Consider the following 22,352-nt stretch of genomic DNA (forward strand, 5'->3'; position numbering starts at 1 on the left):
TATGATCAAGTACAACAGCATGCAGATATCCTAAGTCAAAAATCCTATCCACTCTTTCACAACATGGACAGTTGGTAAGGGAGACGTAGTCTGTTCCTTGACCTTTGCCAAGCCACCTTGGAGGCCTTGACGTCTGATCTGCTACTGCCAGGAACCTCCTGGCCTTGCTTGGCCTCTTTTTGTAGCAATGGCCTAAAAATCATGTCCTTCTTATATTCAAAACCCAAGATTTCTTCTCTTTCATATCTCGTCCCAGGACTGGGAAGTCTTTAGCACAGGCCCAGCTAGATGTATGAAGAAGAAGCCTGGCAAATGGTTTAAATTAAAACCTATAGTGGTTGTGCCAACCCCTGCAGTGTCCTTGAGCACCAAGGCCCACACAGGTACGGCGACCAGTTGGTTGGGCAGGACGCAAAGCCGGGTGGAAAAGCAGAGGGAAGACTGCCAAACTTTTCCCAAGGAAACTCACAGCCACGTTTCTTCAAAATCGCCTCCTGCAATGTAACGTTACTCCTGATCACAAACAGAATGAAGCCTCCAAAGCTATTTACCAGTGACGCTGATGTGTCACAGGGCTGCAGTGTTTTATATTCAGATATCCCACTCTGCACTAGTAAGAAAGGGTGGAAACTCTCAGTGAAGCAGAAAACTGTCCACTTCCAGTAAAGAATGGTCCTGACACAGAAAGTTATGAGTGCTTTTGGAGCCTAGTGCTGACTGCTGGGAAGATGCCTAGAGCTATAGGAAAAATAAAAAAGAAACAAAAAAAACCCCCCAAAAAAACGAACAAAAACACAAACATGAAAAAGTCTGTTTTTACATTTAATTCCTCCTGGGTCCAGAGGAGCAGGGTTTCTATCTTCATTATAAATAAGTATCTACATAGTGGAATCTGCCTTCAGTTTCAACCCTTGGTGGGAAGAACCTGCAGGTCAGCTGCACCCAGCTTTCTGTTTGAGAGCTTTACCGCGCCAGGCACGCCAGTTAACACGGCCAGAACCTTTTTGTCGTACCACACGTCGCTCACAGCTCAGTGCCACTCTGCTGTTTTCTTTCAGATGCAGGGATCCTCAGACCTTTAACTTAAGAGACTGCTGCAGGGCAGCAGTTTTTACATCCAGAAGATCACGCAGACAAATTGTATTAATGCTTCCTTCCCTTCCTCAGAGTTTTTTCCACTGCCAGCAGCTTCCAAGCTCTTCCAGCATTTCCCCTTCTTCACAAGACACATGAGTCTTATGCTACTCTATAGTTGTCGGACACATTAGAACTGCCTGTGGCTTTTACACGGGTGAGTATTCACTGCAGCTTCCTCCACAAGCTCAAGTTTGGCTTTCTCCTGAGGTGGGTCTTAGGTTTGGCATGCTTGCTGATCGCAACATGATATTGCCCACTGCCCCAGGATGATATTTCCATATTAAAACCACATTATTTTAATAAAGAGGTTCAAGAGATACTTATTGGAGCAGCCACAGAGAAGAACTAAAATGGCATGTTTCTCTCCAGGACGTGGTCCAAGCCTTATGTCCAGCAGCCATCAGAACAGTCCTGCCTTCTGCCTTTGTCCGTCAGCCTCCAGTAAAAACACAACTGCAGGTATGTTTCCACATGAGAACCTTCATCTTCTGCCATTTCCAAACTCTACAAAAATTAAGTGGCTGGAATCAGTTATGTAAGAAAAAGGAAGCTTGAATTTTATGTACAAGTACAAACATAAGCCAAGTAAAGTGTTACTTTTATTTTATTTGCTCTGTGAAGAAGTCTAGGAATACAAAGAACTTTTGCTGAATATAAAAATGATGTTTTCTTTCCAAGTGTCCATAGAAATACCACTTCATTTAAAAATAAATATAAAACCTGCAAAATACCTTAATTTGGTTTTGCTAAAAAGCTCTCTCATTACAAAAGGGATGGGGGGAAAAGGCTGAACTAGTTCCTCTTTATTTCCAGCTTGGTGCTTTCATTTGATGTTGCATTTGAAGCAACAAACACAAATTCTAAGGAATGTAAGAAGTTCCTGTGCCTAAAGAAGCCTCAAGAATACAATACTGAGCTTAAGAAAAATGCCACTGACATGAAAGGATTTTTTCCTTTCCAAGAAATACCTGGATGAATTGGAGTTTCAGAATACACATGTTTTATCCTCGTACTTGATGAGATGCGGTGGCACTGATCTTGTGCAGGCCTGATTTCCAGCAGCACAGACCCAAAACGCGCTTCCTCCCTGCAAGACTGCGCCGGGGAAAATTCTCCATTGAAACAAATGGTAAAAAACATTTTTAATACCCACAGTTAATTAAGGTACAAACAAAAGGTTCTTCATTACTGCATCCTTCCTAGGCTTGCGTCCTCAAGGTTCATTTTTCCAAACGGCATAATTGTTGGTGGGTGCACTCCCACAAACCCACAGGGACGCGCAGATGCTCAGCACCTCTGCGAGCTGGGCTTGCTGCACATCTGAAACAAATGTGCAGAGCCTGAATATTACGATTACCGGAGAATTAAAAAAATCTGTCTGCATTCGAAGCAAAAATAAAACTGGGAAATTTCAAAATTTCCTGAGGTGCTCTTTTTGATCAATGAGAACCTTGGCTTCATTTCAGTTTGGGCATTTATTTTATAGTACGATGCAAAATACAAACTCCATTGTGAATAATATAAAAGCTTTTTTTTCCAGACAGGAATACCAGACCATTTCCATTGTTTTTCCTCAAACATATTTCTTAGCAAGTATGATTTTATGAAGCAGTTAATCTTCAGTGGAGCTGTATTCTCTGATGGCAAAGGGGATTTTTTTGTTTTAGTAGAAAGTAGGTAGTCCTATAGTTTTCATATTTTAAAGCTCTGTGATTCTACTTGAATCTTCCCAGTTTTTCACCAAAAAAATGCAAGTATGTCATTTATCATAATTCCCACTGGAAGCGTCTGCCCATGTTAAGTCATCTAACTTGGGTCCAGTCTAGGCTCAATGGTGAAGTTGTATGTTTTTCATGTATTTGGGTACTTATGAAAGTTCTGAAATAAATATTGATGTTGATGGAAGAGAAAGCACAAATAAAATGACAGTCTATAAATTAATCACCTCTGTCAAAAAAGCGAAGTTCACTCATGTTTCACGTTAAAAGAAGTGATGGTGTGAAGAAGTGATGGCAGGTTTAAAATGAGGGGAGGCAGAGAAGGAAGATCTTCCCCAGAAAGAATAATTAAACTGAACTCATTGTGAAAACACAGAGTAGAACACAAGAGGGGAAGTAAGTTAAAAATGGATTGGATGAATTCAGGGAGGAAAGGTGTGATCGGTGGCCACCAAACACCCATCTGCCCACAGGCTCTGCTCAGGAGCTCCCCAAGTCCCAGCTGCCGGACACTCTGCCCGTGAAAACTCATTGTTCTCACACTCCTCCCCAAACCTTTGGTACTGGCTGTTGTCAGAGGTAGGACACTCATCGTCTTTGCGGAAATCCAGCTGAACCATGGAGATGTTGAATTTTATAAACAACAGTAAAGATATACACTCCCAGCTCTATATGCAGAAGCCTGGGTCTGCACGCTGAACTATACGCAGCACGGAATCCAGATATATATTCAGCTTGGAAAAGCTGTCTTCAGAGTCAGGAAATTAAAAGGTAAGTGTCTCACAACAGAATGTTTTAGGCGTCTTCCTCAAAAAGATACCATGTTAGATACTTCTTCTTAATATGCATTTTTGTTAATAATCGGTTCAATCTAAACTATAAAACGTGCTGTGCAACATGACTGAACGAATATTGCTGTGAGAAATATTCTCCCCTTGTTTGAGTAATTTAAATTTGTAAGCTAATGTAAGTTTTTGTATTAAATAATGTACTGTGTGCAATTTTCTTTCTTGTAAAGCACTTTGAAGCTTTCAAAGGGCACTCTAGGTTAATAAATAATATGGTATTCTTTGCCAGAACTGTAGGGCATTTCCCATAAGTTCTGAATCTTCTTTGGCAGAATTGCAACATGCTGCATGCCAAATCCTGCACACAAATGTTCTACATGTGGCAAATACATATTGGTAAAGACCAAAGCCATGGCATTGCTGGATTTCTTAGAGAGACTGGGGGAAGGGAAAGAAGTGGGAGGGAATAATGAGGGAGGGCAGAGAAAATAAATTATGTCTGTGCATACATCTAAAAGAAAAAAACAACAAAAAAACAACCCCCACACCCAAAACAACCCCTAACCCACACTTCATTAGTTTCAAAGACTAAACTGTTGCTGCATACAGCACAAACTCACAGGTACCCAGCTCTAGATCTTTACTGTTCCTTCAGTTATGGAAATCAGGCCTCCATTTCTGCGATAACTGTAGATTCTTCAAACCCCAATGTTTCTGAGGGTCAAAACACCTCCAGTCCTTGCTCTTCCGATCACACACTCATGTAAACAGGGAGGCTGTGAAAAGCCTGCTCGGGATTGCCGCTGTTTCACTGGCTGTGAAAATGGATCCTCTTCTTCAGGCAAAACTGTGAATGCATTTCATATGCCCTTGGCTACCAGGAATAAGCCAAGACCAGTATTCATAAAGAGCGGACACTCGCCTTTGTGCAGTCTCTCCCCTGGACAACAAAGCTCCTATTTCTGTTAGCTTGGAAGAGGAGTGGAAAGCAGCGAGACCCAAAAATTAAGTCAGTGCACTTGGCTGCATATCACCTGGGTTAGATTACTGAAGGATACTAGGAGTTTCAAATGTCTTTGGTTATAATTTTCTTGATTTAATCTCTTCCTGCATTAAGCACAAACAAGTAATTTCAGCATTCCTCGCTAGTTTGGACTGGAGATCTACAGTAATTAAAAAATGTTACCATTTCCTGTTCTTCACTAAATTTTAAGAAAATGGTGACAAATAATCATCCAGCAACAACCAACTAGTTTAAAAGGTACTAAAACCTACTTAGACCTCATCAGGCCTTAAGCACCAAGACGTGCTATGTTTAAAAAGCAAACCGACGTTAAAACTGGACTCCACATTCTGCAACGCTAAATGAACGTTTCACTACATGGTTTCTTTTGAGGTGGCAAGAAACAACTGTAAAACCTTTGCTGTTGCCAGAATTACACTGCTTAGAGAAAAATATCCTGTGGGTTACCATTTGTTGCCATGATTTACAGAGATAAGGTCTGTAGTCTGTATCAGTTTCATGGTGAAGTTTTAAAGGAAAAAAGCTTTCTGCAGAGTTGGGAGATTTCTGCATAAGCGTCTGCGTTGTTGCAAAGAGGGCTAAGTGATGCTCTCTCACAAGTTTTTCCAGAAAGTTCGCACATTTCTTCAGGTTCCTCTCCTGCAAGTTAAGACTCTCCCCCCCGTTGCTTCTGTCCATCCAATAAAAAGCTGATATGCTGTCTAAAATCAAAAGGCAGAGAGCGGGGTGAGCACAAAACATGTTTTCTAAGGAGTAGAGAGTGAGGAGTAGCTGCGTGCTACTACTGCAGTTCACCAGAAAAAGCCTTCCCAGGCACTGCTTTATCATCTCTTCCGTCCCTTGCGCCAGCCTGTTCTCGAGGATGGTCACTAGGCGAAGCATATCAAAATGGTAGTCGGTATCGATGAACATGACCTCTACTTCCAGTCCTCCTCCTGATTTTGGGATGATGCAGCGGGCTATTAGGTGATAAAGCATTTCAGTCTTTCCCGTTCCTTCCGGCCCATGGAATTCAATGACATCTCCTGTGCAAAAACAAAGCGGCAAGCTGTCAGGTAAAAGAGTTTAGAGCTCAGTTTTCAGTATTTACTGAACCAATATTCAGTATTCCACTAATTGGAAAAGGCTTTTTTAAAAAGTTTGATATAAAAAAAAAAATAATTAAATCCTGATTAGCATCTATCAAGAGAAATTTCAGTTTTCAAGAAAGGCTTCTAAAGTGAAGAAAACCAAATGGAAACAAAGGTTGGGAAAAAAACACAACACCGATAGCATCTAGAACACCAATATCAATAAAAGATTGGCAACTGGTTTTCATCTGTCATTATAGGTAGATGAATGCTGAAAAGGAAGCTGCTACAACGAAGTGGCCAAGAAACCATCTATTTACACTAGGTGCGCAAAATTAAGAAATCAATTAAAAAGCAGAGGACAAGCAAAACAAAAAGCTGACACATCAGAGGTCCAAATCATGTTGCCATATCTACTTTCATAGCACAAACTGGCCTTCGGCACGTCATGTCTGCTTTGTGTTTGTTCAATACCTGCACATTACGAGATACAAACAGGAATCTGTGACTGGTAAAAAGAACACCAGTATATTTATTTAGCACTTAAATTCTTCTGTGGTGATCGTAATATGAAAGCGCTTTCTTTTGAGAAGGGGAATCACAGATTCCTTCAACTCCAGGCAATGACTCTGCTGTCTGAGGCAAAGGATCTCTGTTCATAAATGGACTCAGCGTCACTGCGTGATCCATATGAGTCAATAAAATACATAGCACATAAATTTTAAGTGTTAATTTAAAAAAGCATTTTGCTTTACTAGCAAATTGGTTCATTTGTTGGATGTGAATGCAAGATAACTCAAAAGTCTTTTCCAAAGTTGTCTTATGTCTTATATCAGAGCAAGACTCTAAAAAATGTTATTTTGTCAGTTGCTTTTTATAAATTTCTAATTTAGGGAACTGGATCATTTATTTATGACATTTTGGATTTTAGGCAGAAGGGTAATGACATGCAGTAAGGAGAATCACACAGCTGTAACTGCAGGAAGGTGAGAGATTTCAATGGCCTTGGCAAGCGCAAATGGCATAACAGCTTTCCATAGGGGGATGCAAGAATAGGGAATCAATTGCAACTTAAACATGTTTGTGCCTGCCTGAATTAAGGGGGTTTTTCAAGTCGTTGCTCCCAGAGGATGTCCTTGTTCCTAAGTGTGTGTTGTGTCAAGATGCAGCTTGGGTGAGGGGTGGAGGGTGGTGGGGAAGAAACTAATCTCTTATGTTACCCGTTGCAAGCAATTTACACCTGATGTTATAATTCTATCAATTTCAGTGACACTCAAGACTGCCCACCTCTCCATAACGAAATTCCCTGCTGCTCCACAACTGCAATGCCATTTTCCTGAATTTCTGATACTTTGAAATTTATTAAAAAGCTCAATTGCCTCCCAGACCCTTATCTGTTCTGAACGGCTCTCCCCACTTTTGAGATGAAAGACAACTACACTTCCTATGAACAAATCATCATTTTCTCTTGCTGTTGAGGGGTCACAATGTCCACCTCCGCCCCTCACAGCCAGCAGCTGCTCTGCTGTCACACAGGCTATGCCAGGGACATCACCGCGCCCTGCAGGGGTGAGGTACCGGCTTGGAAGAACTTCTAAACGTGCTGGGTAGGTCTTTCCCATGTATCTTGAGTCTACTGAAATATTGTAGAACAATTGCGTAAGGCACCTCTTGTGAAGGAACAAAATACATCTCTGTCTGCCACTGGCTTCAGCCACCCCGACCAGCATTTCTGAATCCAGACCAAGAGCTGGACTGGGCCAATATGCAACACAGGCCGCTCACCAACCTGCAAAATACGACTCGTTTAAGAAAAAATAGCAACTCTTTACAGCCCCTCAGAAGCAGCAATGGGCAAATCTGAATTACTGTTTGGTAATGATTCAAAAAAATTGAAAGAAATGCTTGACTTTATCCATCTGAAGACACTGTGTCAGGATGTCTGTGTGTTACCTCCTGTTAGATTTTACATACAGGAGTTGCAACGCAAAGAATAACATTGAATGAGCTTTTATTGGCAGAACTAATAAATTTATTTCAGTAAAAATTTTAAGTTGAACAAAATAAATCATTCTTAGGAGTTTTTGTGGTGGCAGTTTATAAATTTTAACAGCAAGACAGCTAAGCCCCCTTCAAAGCTTGTTCAGTGCTCCTGAACAAGACACACATTTGGGTTGTAATTGGACCAAAACACTTAAATTACTCTGAAAAGATAAACAGTTTGGACTGTAAGAAAACCTCAAGAGAGCCGGGGATTTCTGTGCCTTCATGATTGTCAAAGAGGCTGCCCACAAGAAGAACGGGTGCAAAACAGAAGCCACTTATAGCAACATCTATAAATGTGGGGTTTCACTAAATTAGCAGCCAGGCTGTTACAGTAAGATAAGAGGGGCAATTCATCCTCCTGGATCAGAGAGGACAAACCATGACACAGCAGAGAAGGAAGTGCAGCCAGTGAGGTTTTCAAACAGCCTTTGACATCCTCACAATAGGCCGTGGAAGAAACTTAGTGGGAAACTGTTATGGGATGGAAACAGTCTGAGAGGCAGAGTAGGAACAGACACTTTAACATGGAAGAAAGTTAATGAGAAATTTTCCCATTAGGATTGGTTTTGCCCAACATCAAAACTAGCAATAGACGAATGTTCCATTAGCTTGGCAAAACATGTAGAAGACAAACGAATCTGGTGAATAAAGCCTTAAGCCTGTGAAGATTTAACAGATCAAGATGGACGAACAGAATGATTTCACATGAAATTCTGCACTGACAAATTCAAGAAGGCCATTCTAAGGAGTCACCAAACATGTTGCTTGGCCCCCAATAGCCTGAACTGGCCCACTACAGTCACACTAAAGAGTACAGTAGCCCACTGCTCTGCAATAGCATACAGGATAAACTAAATGATGTTGCATAAACTTAAATATTTAAATTAATATTTGTAACGGAAAGATTGTGCTCGGTCCTGGTCATCAATGCAGTGCTATCTTTCGAATGAGAAAAGCCTCACGTTTGGTCTGTAATCATTGCACTAGCATATGTTGGTTAAACTATTTTCTGACACTGCAGTTACAAACAGGCCATTAGAATCCTCAGCAAAAACTGCAGATTTCACATCATCAGATACCTTGAAGTTAACGGACTAGTAATTTACAATACTGTGCAGAAGCTGTCACTAATGCTTCTACCATTTCTAAATGAAGTAGAAAGGCCTAATATTTATTCCAAGTGAGTGCTGGGTGTCATACTATTGCTGAACATCAGAGCTACCCCTTCATACCAGTGGCACAGGGGAAATATGACTGGCTATAGTGGTAGATTATTTAAAGCTCGTGTCACTTTTGCTCCATTCCAGAAGAGCTTAAATGGTATGTAATTAATATGCTTACGTGTTCTTAAATATGCAAGTCCATCATAATTAGAGGCAGTGACTAGAATATCACAGCAGTACCTATATTAGCTGTTCCTATTTTACAGTATGCTGACATACATTTTATGAACACTTAATTATAGTGTAACCTTTGGATAATGTAATGAAACTTCATATATGTATTTGTTTGTTTCAAATACCATCAGGAAAAAGAATAATTTAGGTCTTTGCGATGCTATAAACATAGCATTTTAGATTAAGAGCTGTTCAGTACGGACTTCATGGGCAATGTATTACAGTTATCCACAGCGACCTGCTAAAAGTCAAGTTCATGACAAATGGAGAGGTAGGTCTTCAACAGGGATTTAAGACTGCATAATGAGAACACACATCAAAATAACACATGGACTCACATAAATACTGCGGTGTTAAAAGACAAAGCAAAAATTTAATAAAAGGTGAAGACTGTTTATGAACATAAAGCTAAAGATCTGTGCTAATATGTTATGCAACTTCACTAATGTCAGCCAAAGTATGACCAATACAGCTAATAATTGATGCCATTTGTCAAAAGTAGAAGAAAAACAGAAGTGCTTCAGAAGCTCAATGACTGTGTTGGCACGGAGAAACCAGTGACGAACGTAGAAGGTTTCCAGCCATCTCAGAACTGAGGTTCTGGAACAGTCTTCGAACAGAGCTAACACAGCTTTAAGAGCAAAGCATATAATTTCACAGAATCGTAGAATGGTTTGGGTTGGATGGGACCTTAAAGCTCATCTAGTTCCAAACCCGCTGCCGTGGGGAGGGACACCTTCCACCAGACCACATTGCTCAAAGCCCCGTCCAACCCGGCCTTGAACATTTCCAGGGATGGGGCATCCACAGCTTCTCTGGGCAGCCTGTCCCAGTGCCTCACCACCCTCGTGGGGAAGAATTTCTTCCTTATATCGAATCTAAATCTACCTCTTTAAGTTTAAAGACATTACCTTTTGTCCTGTCACTACATGCCCTTCTAAAACGTCCCTCTCCTAAAAATTTTTTCACTGGCCCCAATACCGAGCCCTGAGGAACGCCACTTGGACATGGAGCTGTTGACCGCAACTCTTTGAGTGTGACCATCCAGCCAATTCCTCATCTACCTCTGTCAAATCCACATCTCTCCAATTCAGAGACAAGAATGTCACGCAGAACAGTGTCAAATGCTTTGCGCAAGTCCAGGCAGATGATGTCAGTTGCTCTTTCCCTGTTCACCAACACTATAATCCCATCATAGAAGGCCATCAGATTTTCAGGCACAATTTGCCCTTTGAAGAATGGAATTATGTAACGCACAGGCAGTTACTGACCCCCCCCCGGGAAGGTTTCTTATACTCTGTGCTACCAGAACACGGCCAGTTTAGTCTCAAACATTTGTTTCTTGTGTGTAAAGGTCACCAAAAAAAAGAGACTGAAAGATCAGCATTTTCTATTACTGTACTTTTTAAAAACAAAAAATACCTCATCTTTTAAAAAAAAATGTGAAGACTTGAGGAGCTTTGTGAAGCATACACCAATTTCCCTATTTGTTCTTAATTCTTCTTGCAGGTAACAAAGCAGTTCAGATTTGAGACTATTTAATTAATCTCTGCTCCATTTGCACTGGCTTACCAGGATTTCTCTGCCCTTTATCTTTGTTATATCATATTTGAAACTTTCAGGGGCAGGAATCATATATTGCTAAACCTCTAATGTATTCTCAAGTGCCACAATATAATACAGGAATAGTGTCACAGTGACTGCATTTGTAGACTAAGCATCATCTCTCATCCAATCATCTTGATTCTTTTTATTGCCTTTTCTGCTATTTCTTCTGAACCTTCCATAATGTGGGGGAATTCAAATGGCAGACAAGTATGTTGATAACCACTGCAGCCACATACTTTTCGTATGAAATCCATTCATTCATACATACACTCAGAAACTGCAGTACCTCACAGCATGGTTCTTCCAGTTTGCCATTTATACTCCTTTTTTACTATATTCTGGTTTTGTGTAATCAGAGTAGTTTCTTCCATTGTGAAATGCACGAAATTCCACACAGTCTGGAAAAACAGCCTGGCTTCCCGAATAATCAAGGAATTACTAAGTGTGCTAATTCACTAAAACATCAATCTTGATCTTAAAACTTCTTGCTAGAATAATCTGCTTTAAACTTGTTGTACGAGTGTCACTGCGATTTCTCCAATTTGAAATTCTCATTTATTCACTGAAGGTCTATAGAAGTCAACATCATCTGTGAACTCATTCATTAGTACCTCTGTCCATAATATAATTATTTCCAAAGTTCCAATCTAAATATAATCAGGATTTTTCAGGCCAAGACTAAATGGCCTGATGACTTTTCTTTAATGAAAAAATACCATTTTCTCATGTCCCTTTTCCTAACTGCTCCAGACCACTCCATATCACTGAACTCTCTGCTATTTAGCGAACCTCAAGTTCTTTGCAAATTTCTGTAGTTATGACTTTGTAGTGGATTTTTAGACCACTGGTGTACATATATACATATATATATATATATATATATATATATAAAAGGTTAAATGACAGAATCTAGAATAAATTTATGTGATTTGTGTTTACTCACTTGCATCTGTGGTTTGATACCCATAAAGTAGATTTTAAAGTCAATTTAATAATGTTCAGAATAGTGACTTTGCAGTATTTCAATTTATCTATTTGCTTAAAACTACATCAACAATTAAAATTCTGAATCCAGGGCAGAAAGATCTACTTGCACGCTTATCTCGGTCATATTGCTCTGTTAATACTTGTACATCAACATTTTTCTATAAATGGGATAAAGGTACATTTTTACCATGAACAGGAGATCCTTCCTCAGCAAACAGATAAGGTTCAAGATTCTTCAGAGAACTTCGGCCCTCAAGTCGTGCAAGTAGCTTTTAAAGAAAAGACAGACAAGACATGTTGTTAACTCAAAATAATGGACATTGGGAATCAAATTTAAAGGATTCTGAGAACTGGGAGTTTTCCATGACGGCCCTAGCAAAAGATTAAGCTTGATTTTAAAAATGTTTTCATAAATGCAGATGGAAATGTATAGTCTGGACTACAGCACACAGATTCAATGGCAATAAGGAGTGGATATACATTGGGAAATAAAGCTTTAAAAAAAAAGGAAAAAAAAAGAAAGAGAGAAAGCTGCAGTTGTACATTAGCAGGAGGGATTGCCTCTGGTCTACAGCAGCGCTGCCATTAGACAGAACAAAAGGAAAGCAGATCATTTGTAATAACCATCACCTCCACAACAAACTGCTGCTTGAGAGCTGAAACATTATCCATCATTAGTCTCCTGAGTCAGCCCCTCCGAACATTTATAAGTAACAACACGTACATTTCATCTGAAAAGCAATATGGCCTAAAATCCTTTTATATCATAGTAACTTGTTCAAACATAGTATGGATTAAGAATGATCAAAAGTAATTAACCACCAGTGGCTCTTGAAGAACATTTCTAAAGCAAGCTCGAATTTGTAAAGCAAGTTCCTCCAAAGCCCCTTGGTAAAGCAAGTCCATTGCAAAACAAATTAGTCCAAAGTTCATGGACAATTTCTTAAATTGAGAGGTATTTGCATAGCAACTAGACAGGCATTCACTTAACTTGTGTTATTTGTAGGTCTGGCATAGATTCGTAAACCAGGAATTAACATTTCACCCAGTGCTAGAGCTGTTATTCCCTACGCGTATTAACACACATGGGAAAGGACGCTATTGGGGTGCTCAGAGCTTGTACCCTTGTGCCCAGCATTTTCTTCTCCAAGACACCCAGCTGTCATTTAAAGATTTAAACAGAACAAATCCCATGCAGTTTTATCCCATCCTCCTTAAAACCAGTCACCAAACAAGCAGCAAGCACACATCTTTAAACACACGCTGCCTTATCTTGCTTTCCTCCCTGCCAGGTTGCTCTGAATTGTCTTAAAAGTTGTTTAAATAGTTGCATGTGTGCACGTTTGCCTTGAATAGCAGAATAAAACTCCATTAGATGGCCCTGAATTTACTTCGAGTGGTCACGATGGGAATCTAAGTGTGACATTTTCATTAACATTTTAACATTCCCTTCCATTAACAAAATGTCAATGTGTTTGCCTGTTCACACTTATTCAGGAGAGTTTCCCAACACATCTATTGAAGGGCCATAAGAACATCTGAATTGACCTTGCTCTGGATCCGTGGATCCTCCTGTTACATTGCACACATTTGTGCAGCACATAGAACACACACACAGGGAACTCTTTAGTATTTTGAGAACCAGAAGGGGTCTGTGATGTGGACGAAGCAAAAACCCAGATGGACACATGTACACGATAATATAGGAACGTATCTTGGGGCACATTAACCAGGAGCTGGCGCTGAGAAGGGCCAGGAATCTTGCACCACCTCATCCGGCACTGGAAGTTGAGAGCAACAGGAAAACCACCATCTGCTGCTGATTTCTGATGCTCTTTGGTTCTTTGCAAAGGAAGCACTACTCTGACACTCAGTGATCATAAGGGCTTGATTACAGGCAGTGCAGGGGACGGGAGTCACAACTATTGCTGGTATAAATGCATTTCTGCAGCCTCCTGTTCCCAAATTTATTTGTACATTGATTAATACATCCTCTGCAGTTTATTTCTTCTGGAAACAATGAACCCCCCATCTCTTCTTAGACTATCACCTCTTTAAGCTTACTGCTAGAGCACTGGAAAGACATGGCAGATTGATCACTATCGCTTAAATATGAATCTGTGGTTATTTAAATGACAAGCTTATATATTCATTTTAGATAACTACAGGTGCTTATTCTGAGCACTGCTCATGTAGGTAATTTGTGATAATTCGCTGATGATAGTGCACCTGTGTTTTTATCAAACTTTGTATTTACTTCCAAGTTCTGAAGCAGAATCTCCAAAGGCACTTGCCTCGTTAGTGTCACGCTGGGAGCAACTGGGATCCTGGCAGAGCGAGCTGACAATTTGCCTTCAAATGCAATAAAGGTTCGTCCACGCTGCAGAAGTGACAGAAGCAAAGCTGAGACACTAAACTGGCATCCCTCACTTCTGATGATGTTAAAGACAGGGACACCAAGGGTTTTTCCACCTTGGCTCTGCTCCAGGGAAGGCATTTCCACTTCGCCTTCTACCATTTTCTTCTGTAAAATGAGGAAGGGGGGCAAAAAATCTACAGCATTTAAGGGGTGACCTCAATAGTGAACATCAGGCTTGTTATGGACAGCCTGCAGAACACAGCACTGCTTCAAGAGAGTCTTTGAATGGGAAGAGCTTGGGAAAAAAACACCAAAACAATTTCAAATCACGTATTAGAGACTTCCAATTCTCTAATTTCTTCTTTCATAATGCCCTTTTAATCTTCTTTTACATTCAATACCACCTTCTAGCAACCTGCTAGCGGTAGGTCTTCACTCTTCGGTGTTCTTCAAAAGGGTAATAATATTAACAAGAAACTTCACGTATGTGCAGTTCCATGTAGAAAACAGGCTATACAGCAGGAGTCAGGCAGCAATTGGGTTAAATTTCATTAATGACAAGGCTGACAGGTCTCAAATATTTAAACTATGTATTTTATAATTTATCAATCTCATCTTTTTAATAAAGCAATATACATATGTAGAGTCCCACCGATTCATACATTATATGCTTACACTATATTGGTTTCAACGAAGCTATGCAAAAATGTAAGTATACATGTAGGTCTTGTCAGGAATGAGATATTACTTCATTAAAATGTTAAAGAAATTCAAATGAAATATCTGAGCTCTGTTAGAGGCTGTGAGCTAACCTACAGGCTATTTACAAATACAAACCTATCTTGAGTAGGAGACAAAATTTAATTTTCAACCGCTATAACCACTCTGACTGAGCTTTTGTAAACTTTGGGCACAAAGACATGCAAGGAATTTATCACTTATTTTACTGTGATACCCCAAAGGTGTTTTGCGAGAAGTTCTAATTTGTTGTATTAATTATATTCAATAATAAGAGTACAAGACTGCGGTCTCAGCGTAACTCTCACTAAAATCTGATCTCGCACACGCGGCTGTTTGAGGAGATACTGTTTCTAATTAAGTGTCTTCTGTTTCAAGGGCTTTTACCATTTTTTTCTGGACAATGTACTAATGTATTAACCTTTCCTAGCCAATTGGTTATCAATTCCCCCCTCGTTCAGGTTTGGTTACCCACCACGGGCGGTTCCTGCCATGCACACTTACCCTGGCACAGCTTATGGGGACAAATTCACTTCCCCGCTGGACACAGAGCACAACTCGCATCCTTAATTTGTGTATATTTGCTGATAGTGGGCAGCTGTTACTATTTTAAGTGTCAGAAGGGCTTAAGAACTTAAATCCCACTGAAAAAACCACGGTGCTTTAACAAGAAATAAATATTGTCATGTGTTTCTATGCTTTATGTGCGCTACTCAGCATATTATGATACAGTAACATGGAAATCTCCACGTAATTCACTTGCTGACTGCAAGTTGAAGCCACTAAGAAATAAACCATCAGTGGAGGAGAAAAAAATAAAAGAAGAAGCAGGAGGAGAAGAAGAGAAGAGAAGAGAAGAGAAGAGAAGAGAAGAGAAGAGAAGAGAAGAGAAGAGAAGAGAAGAGAAGAGAAGAGAAGAGAAGAGAAGAGAAGAATAAAAAGAACCAACAAACCAAAAACACAACAAAAAACCCTCAGACAAAAAAACCCAACCCACAACAAACAACATCACAAGCCCAACACTCAAAGCCCTTTTCTCCGAATAGCAGAAAAGCAATTCCACCTTCCATACTCTTTATTTAAACCAAACCTTCCTCACAGCTCTTCTCCCTCGCCCTCACTCCAACGCTCGGGAGGGAGAGGGCGACGAAAACACTTCTAATGACAGCCCGGGGCTGCCGGGCGCCGCTCTCCCCTCACGCAGGAGGCGGCAGCCGCGGGGGAATGGCGGGGGAAGGGAAAGGGAAGGGAAAGGGAAGGGAAGGGCGGCGGGCGGGCGCGGCTCCCTCCCTCCCACACCGCCCCCCAGGGAGGCTCCGCGGCCGCTCCCCCGCCCGCCCCACGGGGCTGAGGGACGGAGCGCAGCACCCGGCGCTTCCCCCTTCCCCGAGCGGCGGCCTCGCCTCACCCTCCCCGGCCGCCCCGGGAAGGCGGTGATGGGCGCCCAACGGCCAAGGGGAGCCCGGAGTGTGTGTGGGGGCAGCGCCTCACCTGAGTGCCCGACTCCGCCCTCCGAGACGCGTCAGCCATGGCGGGGGGAGGGGGCCACAGCTCCCGCTCCGGGCCGGCGGCGGCTATCACGCATGCGCGCGGCCCGCGGGCTTTCCCCACCTCCGCGGCGCCTGCGCCCCCGAGCTTACCCGACCCGGCTGGCCCGCAGCTGTGCGCATGCGCAGCTCGGCCCGCGGGAGGGTGGGGTGGAGTCCATGAGCGGTCGATTCAGGGGTTCGAGGCCCGCCTCGGGCTGATGTCTCGGCCACCCGCCCAACGCCATTTGGGATTCCCGAGGGACCAGTCACTGTAGGGAGGCGTGTGTCTATTTATTTTTTTTTTTTTTTTAAAGGGCCTGTGTTTTTATACGTTTGTGGTCTAGTTAGGTTTTTTTTTTCACTCCGGATGAAATGGGGGCAGGTGGCTGGGTTGATGTGACTCTAGGGATGCTCATCTGTGACGCTGGTGTTGACATGCCTCAAGGGATGCTCACATCTGCAATATTGTGTCCAGTTCTGTGCCCGTCAGTTCAAACAGGACAGGGAACTGCTGGAGAGAGTCCAGCGCAGAGCCATGAAGATGATGGAGTGAAGCATCTCCCGTGTGAGGAAAGGCTGAGGGAGCTGGGGCTCTGGAGCTTGGAGAAGAGGAGGCTGAGGGGTGACCTCATTAATGTTTACAGATATATAAAGGGTGAGTGTCAGGAGGATGGAGCCAGGCTCTTCTTGGTGACAACCAATGGTAGGACAAGGGGCAATGGGTTCAAACTGGAACACAAAAGGTTCCACTTAAATTTGAGAAGAAACTTCTTCTCAGTGAGGGTGCCAGAGCCTGGCCCAGGCTGCCCAGGGAGGTTGTGGAGTCTCCTTCTCTACAGACATTCCAACCCGCCTGGACACCTTCCTGTGTAACCTCATCTGGGTGTTCCTGCTCCATGGGGGGATTGCACTGGATGAGCTTTCCAGGTCCCTTCCAATCCCTGACATTCTGGGATTCTGTGGCATTGGGGTTGACATGACTCAAGGGTTGCTCATCTGTGGCACTGGGGTTGACGTGACTCAAGGGATGTTCATCTGTGACACTGGGGTTGACATGACTCACAGGAAGCTGCTCTGTGCGGCCGTCATTAAACTCTTACCGCCTGCAGAATTACTCTTTGCAAAACCCAGCTATCATTTATGGCTTAGATGAAAAGGGGTTGGGAATATCTTATGTACAAGTGTTGAGTGAACCTGGTTTGCACGGTGTGCAACGCAGGAGCCGATGGCACAGTGAGTTGGTCACGTTGGTGGCTGCGTGGCCATGGTCGGCAGTGGGACCTGCTCCTCTTGAGGACCACGGCCCATTAGCCCAGTGGTTATGCAACCCCAGGCAGTGAGAGGGACAAGCACAGGGAGAACGTGGAGAACCTGTTTGTGTTTTCCATAGGCAAAATGCAAATACAGGAGGGTAAGAATAGCAACTCCCTGCATCTGCATATCAAAGAGCGGTAATGATATCATCCCTTTGCGCCTAGCGAGGTTATCGGCGATACTGCACGTTCTTGCAGTCAGGAGGAGAAACTGGTGGTGGAGTTCTTTGTTTCTTCAAAGAAACCATGTTTATCTATACCTAAAGAGTTTCTCTTAGCTTGGTCTTGAATACATCACAAATGAGAAAAATCTAACCTCAGATGCAAGGTGGTGCCTTTGTTTACTCTTTCAACCCTTTTTCAGCCCAAAATACACTGCTCGCTCTGTTCAAAACACTCTCTTGTTGCCACCTGACTCTGCCTCAAGGTTTTAGATGGATGCCACCTGCCTCCACAAGGTCAGTCAAGTTTAACCCAACTCAAATCAGTATTTCCAGTGCCAAGTTCTAATACTGCTCAGTAAGTACAGAAAGGGGATGGTCTCTGGGTATCTGCAGTAGCCTTTCTTGTTCTCTGTGTATGGATACCCATGCAAAATTATCAAGACCATGGAAGGTGGTTGGTTGTCCAGTGAGAAAGACTTGGCTGGCTGCAGCAGGAGGGACACAAGTGGCACAAAAATGTAACTACGATACTATTGGCTTAATTTCTGCCTCATACTTTGGAAGAAGTCAGCATAAGGGACAGACAACCTTAAGAGCTGTGTGTCTGACTGTTGTTATAGCACCTTAGAGGTCTGTGCTGTGCTCCCTGGAAGAGTTCAAAAGTCTCATTAATTAGAAGTGATTGCCCTTGAAGCTGACTGATGATTGAACCTAACCCAAGAGGAGAGGGGACTCGCTGTGACTTGTGACAAAGACACTACTCACTGCATCAACAACATAATATTTGTGTTTTAATTATAGATTCTCTCTTGATGTTCTTCTCTAATTAAAGCCATTGCACTAATTTTTAAAAAGTGATTGCTACCTGAATTTGCAGACGTAAAATATACAGCACACCTAAATGCCAGGTGACTGGAACCCACTCCTACCACATCACTCACCACTGCCCGTGTCCCAGGAGGGTCCTGCGGGAGCTCTTCTACTGCATGGGTGAACACAATTTGGTATTACAGCCTAATGCAAGATGAAATATCACAGTTCAGTGGGGATCAGGCAACAAAGATTCAAGAGAGAGAGGGTAAAAACATGGAATTTCCTTGAGCAATAAACAAAATGGAGATATAATTGCTTGACATATTTAGTATGTAATAGAAACGTGTAAATCAAACACACTGGTTGCCTTGATAGGCAGGTTGCCGTATCCACCTCTCCTATGTTACCTTTGATTCATTTGTTTCATACAGCGTGGCTGGCATTATGAAGTTAGAAAGCTGGTACTTACTTTGACAGCACTCTGCCTTAATAAAGACTCATATTTCTGTTTGTTTTTGGTTTTTTTTTTTTTCATTTATTTGTCAGTACTATAATTTCTCTTCTTTTCAGATCAAAAGCTGGGTTTTGGTGATGATGCACACTTCCAGCTTGAAGCCCAAACCAGCTTTATGCAGATTTCTGTCTGTCTAAACCACTGCCTCTGCCCTTCAGCAGTCAGCATCGTTGCCATCTTACCGAATTTGATACTATAATATTTTCTCAAACTGCCTATTTATTTCTCAGCCATTTATCTTTTTGTTTTGTTTTTCTACCTACAGAGTAAATCTTTGCATTCGCTTTGCTTCTTCAGAGAAAAACAGAAACGTAGGTAACTAGGAAAACTCTTTATCATTGGCTTCAGCAGAGCCAGGATTTTACCCTCTGTTTTTTAGGTTTGTGTTGGCTGTGCGTTTTTGTTTTGTTCTTGATTCTTTCTGCATCCTTTCATATTTCTCTGCAGCATTTCTGAGCGATAGCACGCACCAGGAGTACAAGATCCTCCCAGCTCCTGACTCTTCCTCAGCAGAAACCTCCTTAATGCAGAATCCTCCTTAATGCAGGATAGTTATAAGTAGCTCAGAGTATCCAGGGACTCTATGCCCCAGCACTCCTGTTTCTACAGGCAGAAAATTAGTCTTCCTTTGTTTGGCATGTGGGAAGCCTGAGGGTGCCCCTGGAGCCACAGGCACTGTTCATGGAGCAATTCAGCAGCAAGAGCAATGACTTTTCTAATAGCAGAAGGATCAGGCTCCAGGGATATGCATCTCTGTCTTTATGAAATGTGTATTGTGGAGAAAATTCCTCTTTCCTAACCCTGATTTTGAGCATCTCCCGCGCTGAGATGCTGTGTTTTTCACTGCACATTTTGAAGACCTTCATCACAGGGAGAGAAAATGACAGTGCAAGAAAGGAATATATTTAAAGTGGAATTGCAGCCCTGAGCAAAACGAGTTTTTATTATTTTGGGGGCTATTTGCTCATTCATATGTTCATCATTGCTAATTTCAAACAACATAAGAAAACTGGGCTGGATTTTGGGGAAGGAAGGACTAACTGAGGTGCCCTGGGGCTCTAGAGAACCAAATCTACTCCTTATAGAAAGAAATATATATATTTTTTAAATAGCAATTGGCAATTAAATTGCCAATTGGTCTACAATACAGAGCCAGTCTAAAGAATTAACACCCAATCCTGGAACAAGGCCTGAGGTAAGAGCTTAAACAAAAGGGAAAAGCATGAAGAAAAACAATGTAGTGACAAGAAATTTAGATTGTGTGAAGATGTTTGCAAAAAATACATCAAACTTTTACATTTAATTAAGTAATAGCTAAATTAGAAACTGGAATATAAATGTTTCCTCCTTTAAGCATTTTTTTTTCAGCCACAGAGACTTTGTTCCAAGACAAGCTTCATCATTTTGAGTGTATTGTCACTTAGTGTTCTCTCGCAAGATTTGTGTGGGTGACATTCCAGCACAAACCAGCTCCAAACAGATCTTCTAGGTTGAAAACAGTTTGTCTCTCTTCATCTAGTTAAATTAAACTCTTTCGGTAAAGTCAGCTGTTGTTTTGCTAATTAACCTCTAGACTCTTAAATACCTTCACTCCAAATGTGAAAAATTGACTATCCAAAAAGTCATTAAACAAAAGAATCGCTCCAAGAAACTAAATAGAAAGGTCTTGTTTTCTCATTCTGTCTCATCTACTCCCTTGTGCAGTAATGCTCAAAACCCAAAAGGTTTATCAACTAAAGACCATCTCAAAGTTGTAAGCAGACCTCAGCAAAAAATAATAATAACAACAACAAGAAGAAGAAGAAAATTCAGATAGATAAGTAGATGTTGAACCTGCACATGGCAAAGCAAACGATGAACTGCCTGTCAGATTATTTGCAACCTCTCTGTTGTGTGACTCCTCCAGTTCCACGATGCTGATTTTGGCCCCACAGCTCCAAGTTTCTCTCAATGAGTGAAATGATCTGTCACTGGGTTTTATAGATTTTTTAGAGCAGATGGCAGATTCTTTTTACCTGGAGAGTTGCCATTTTCTTTAGATGCATCTCAGTTTTTTTGGTGCTCTAATTTATCTGTTTACTCAAGAAATAACTAATTTAACTTTGAAGAGTGTTATAATTTCACTGACCTTAGAGAATGTGATGGATTTGCTGCATAACCTTGAAAAAAACACAAAAAGAAAAGAATTTAGTCCATTGGTAGATGGACTGCTGGGCATGAAAAAAACAGCCAAGGTCATTATTAAGTTCTGGCGTCTGTGATAGTGTTTCATAGCTGCTTGCTGGATATTCTGTTTTACATTTCAGCTTGCAGAGTTACATCAGGAATAAACTTGCCCTGTGTAGCCATTCACCTGTATTTATGTCTAGATTTCTTATTTCTGTGGGTTGCCTTTTATCAGCTTCTAGTCCTGAGCTAGAATTATTCCTTGTTTGTTTGTACCACGTTGTTCTTTTTGTGCTGCTTCTTCCATCCTGCCTGACCAATTCTGCACTGGCTGATACTGAAGTTGCCAGATATTCCTTATTCGGACATTAATCACACAGTTTTTGCATTGGTGACCAGGCCAGGGGTATTTTCTTTGTGTGTCTTTGGGGCACAGTTTAAGGTTAGCAATAAATAAACAAAGGCTTACAGAGAAGAGCACATGAAGACACCTTCATAACCAGCGGTGACTGCAGATGAAGTGTTATTTTGAGTATTTGAGCTCTGACCTGCAGCCCATGGAGGGAGAGATCTTGCATTTGACCTCATGAACCTCCATCGTTGCTCATACCCCACCGATAGGAATCATGCAAATTTTGCCCCAGTCAAACAGGCTTGTGAAAATGTTCTCTGCCTTCTACAGAGCTGTTCAATGAAGTATAAATGATCTTTCTAAATTCTACTCTTGCGAATTCCCCTTTGCTTGCATGTTGATGCCCTTACAAGCCCCAGATTCGACAAACATGACAAAACAGCCATGCAGGCAGTATGACTTTGCTGAGAAATTAACACAAATGCGAGGATTCTTAGTAGGAATGAACTAGTATTTTAATTAATTAGCTATGTATGCCACCCTGGGCATGCGGATAAAAGATGCATCCAGGTAGCTGGCACCAAGTCTAAGCTGACTGGTGCTCCTTGGAGAAAGCAAACCAGGGTTTG

General features: G+C 41.7%; 1 protein-coding gene across 1 annotated transcript; it reads right to left on the reverse strand.

Annotated features, from left to right (window-relative positions):
• Positions 1-1,718: 1,718 nt before the first annotated feature.
• XRCC2 (X-ray repair cross complementing 2) lies at positions 1,719-16,550 on the reverse strand. Its single transcript, XM_005514787.4, has 3 exons — positions 16,364-16,550; positions 11,963-12,044; positions 1,719-5,692 (listed from the first exon to the last, which is right to left on the reverse strand). Exons 1-3 carry the CDS (start codon positions 16,400-16,402, stop codon positions 4,977-4,979), a joined length of 837 nt encoding a protein of 278 aa, XP_005514844.2. The 5' UTR covers positions 16,403-16,550; the 3' UTR covers positions 1,719-4,976.
• Positions 16,551-22,352: the final 5,802 nt, after the last annotated feature.

The sequence above is a fragment of the Columba livia genome, chromosome 2 (assembly GCF_036013475.1).
Source record: "Columba livia isolate bColLiv1 breed racing homer chromosome 2, bColLiv1.pat.W.v2, whole genome shotgun sequence".
In the NCBI taxonomy this organism is placed as follows: Eukaryota; Metazoa; Chordata; class Aves; order Columbiformes; family Columbidae; genus Columba; species Columba livia.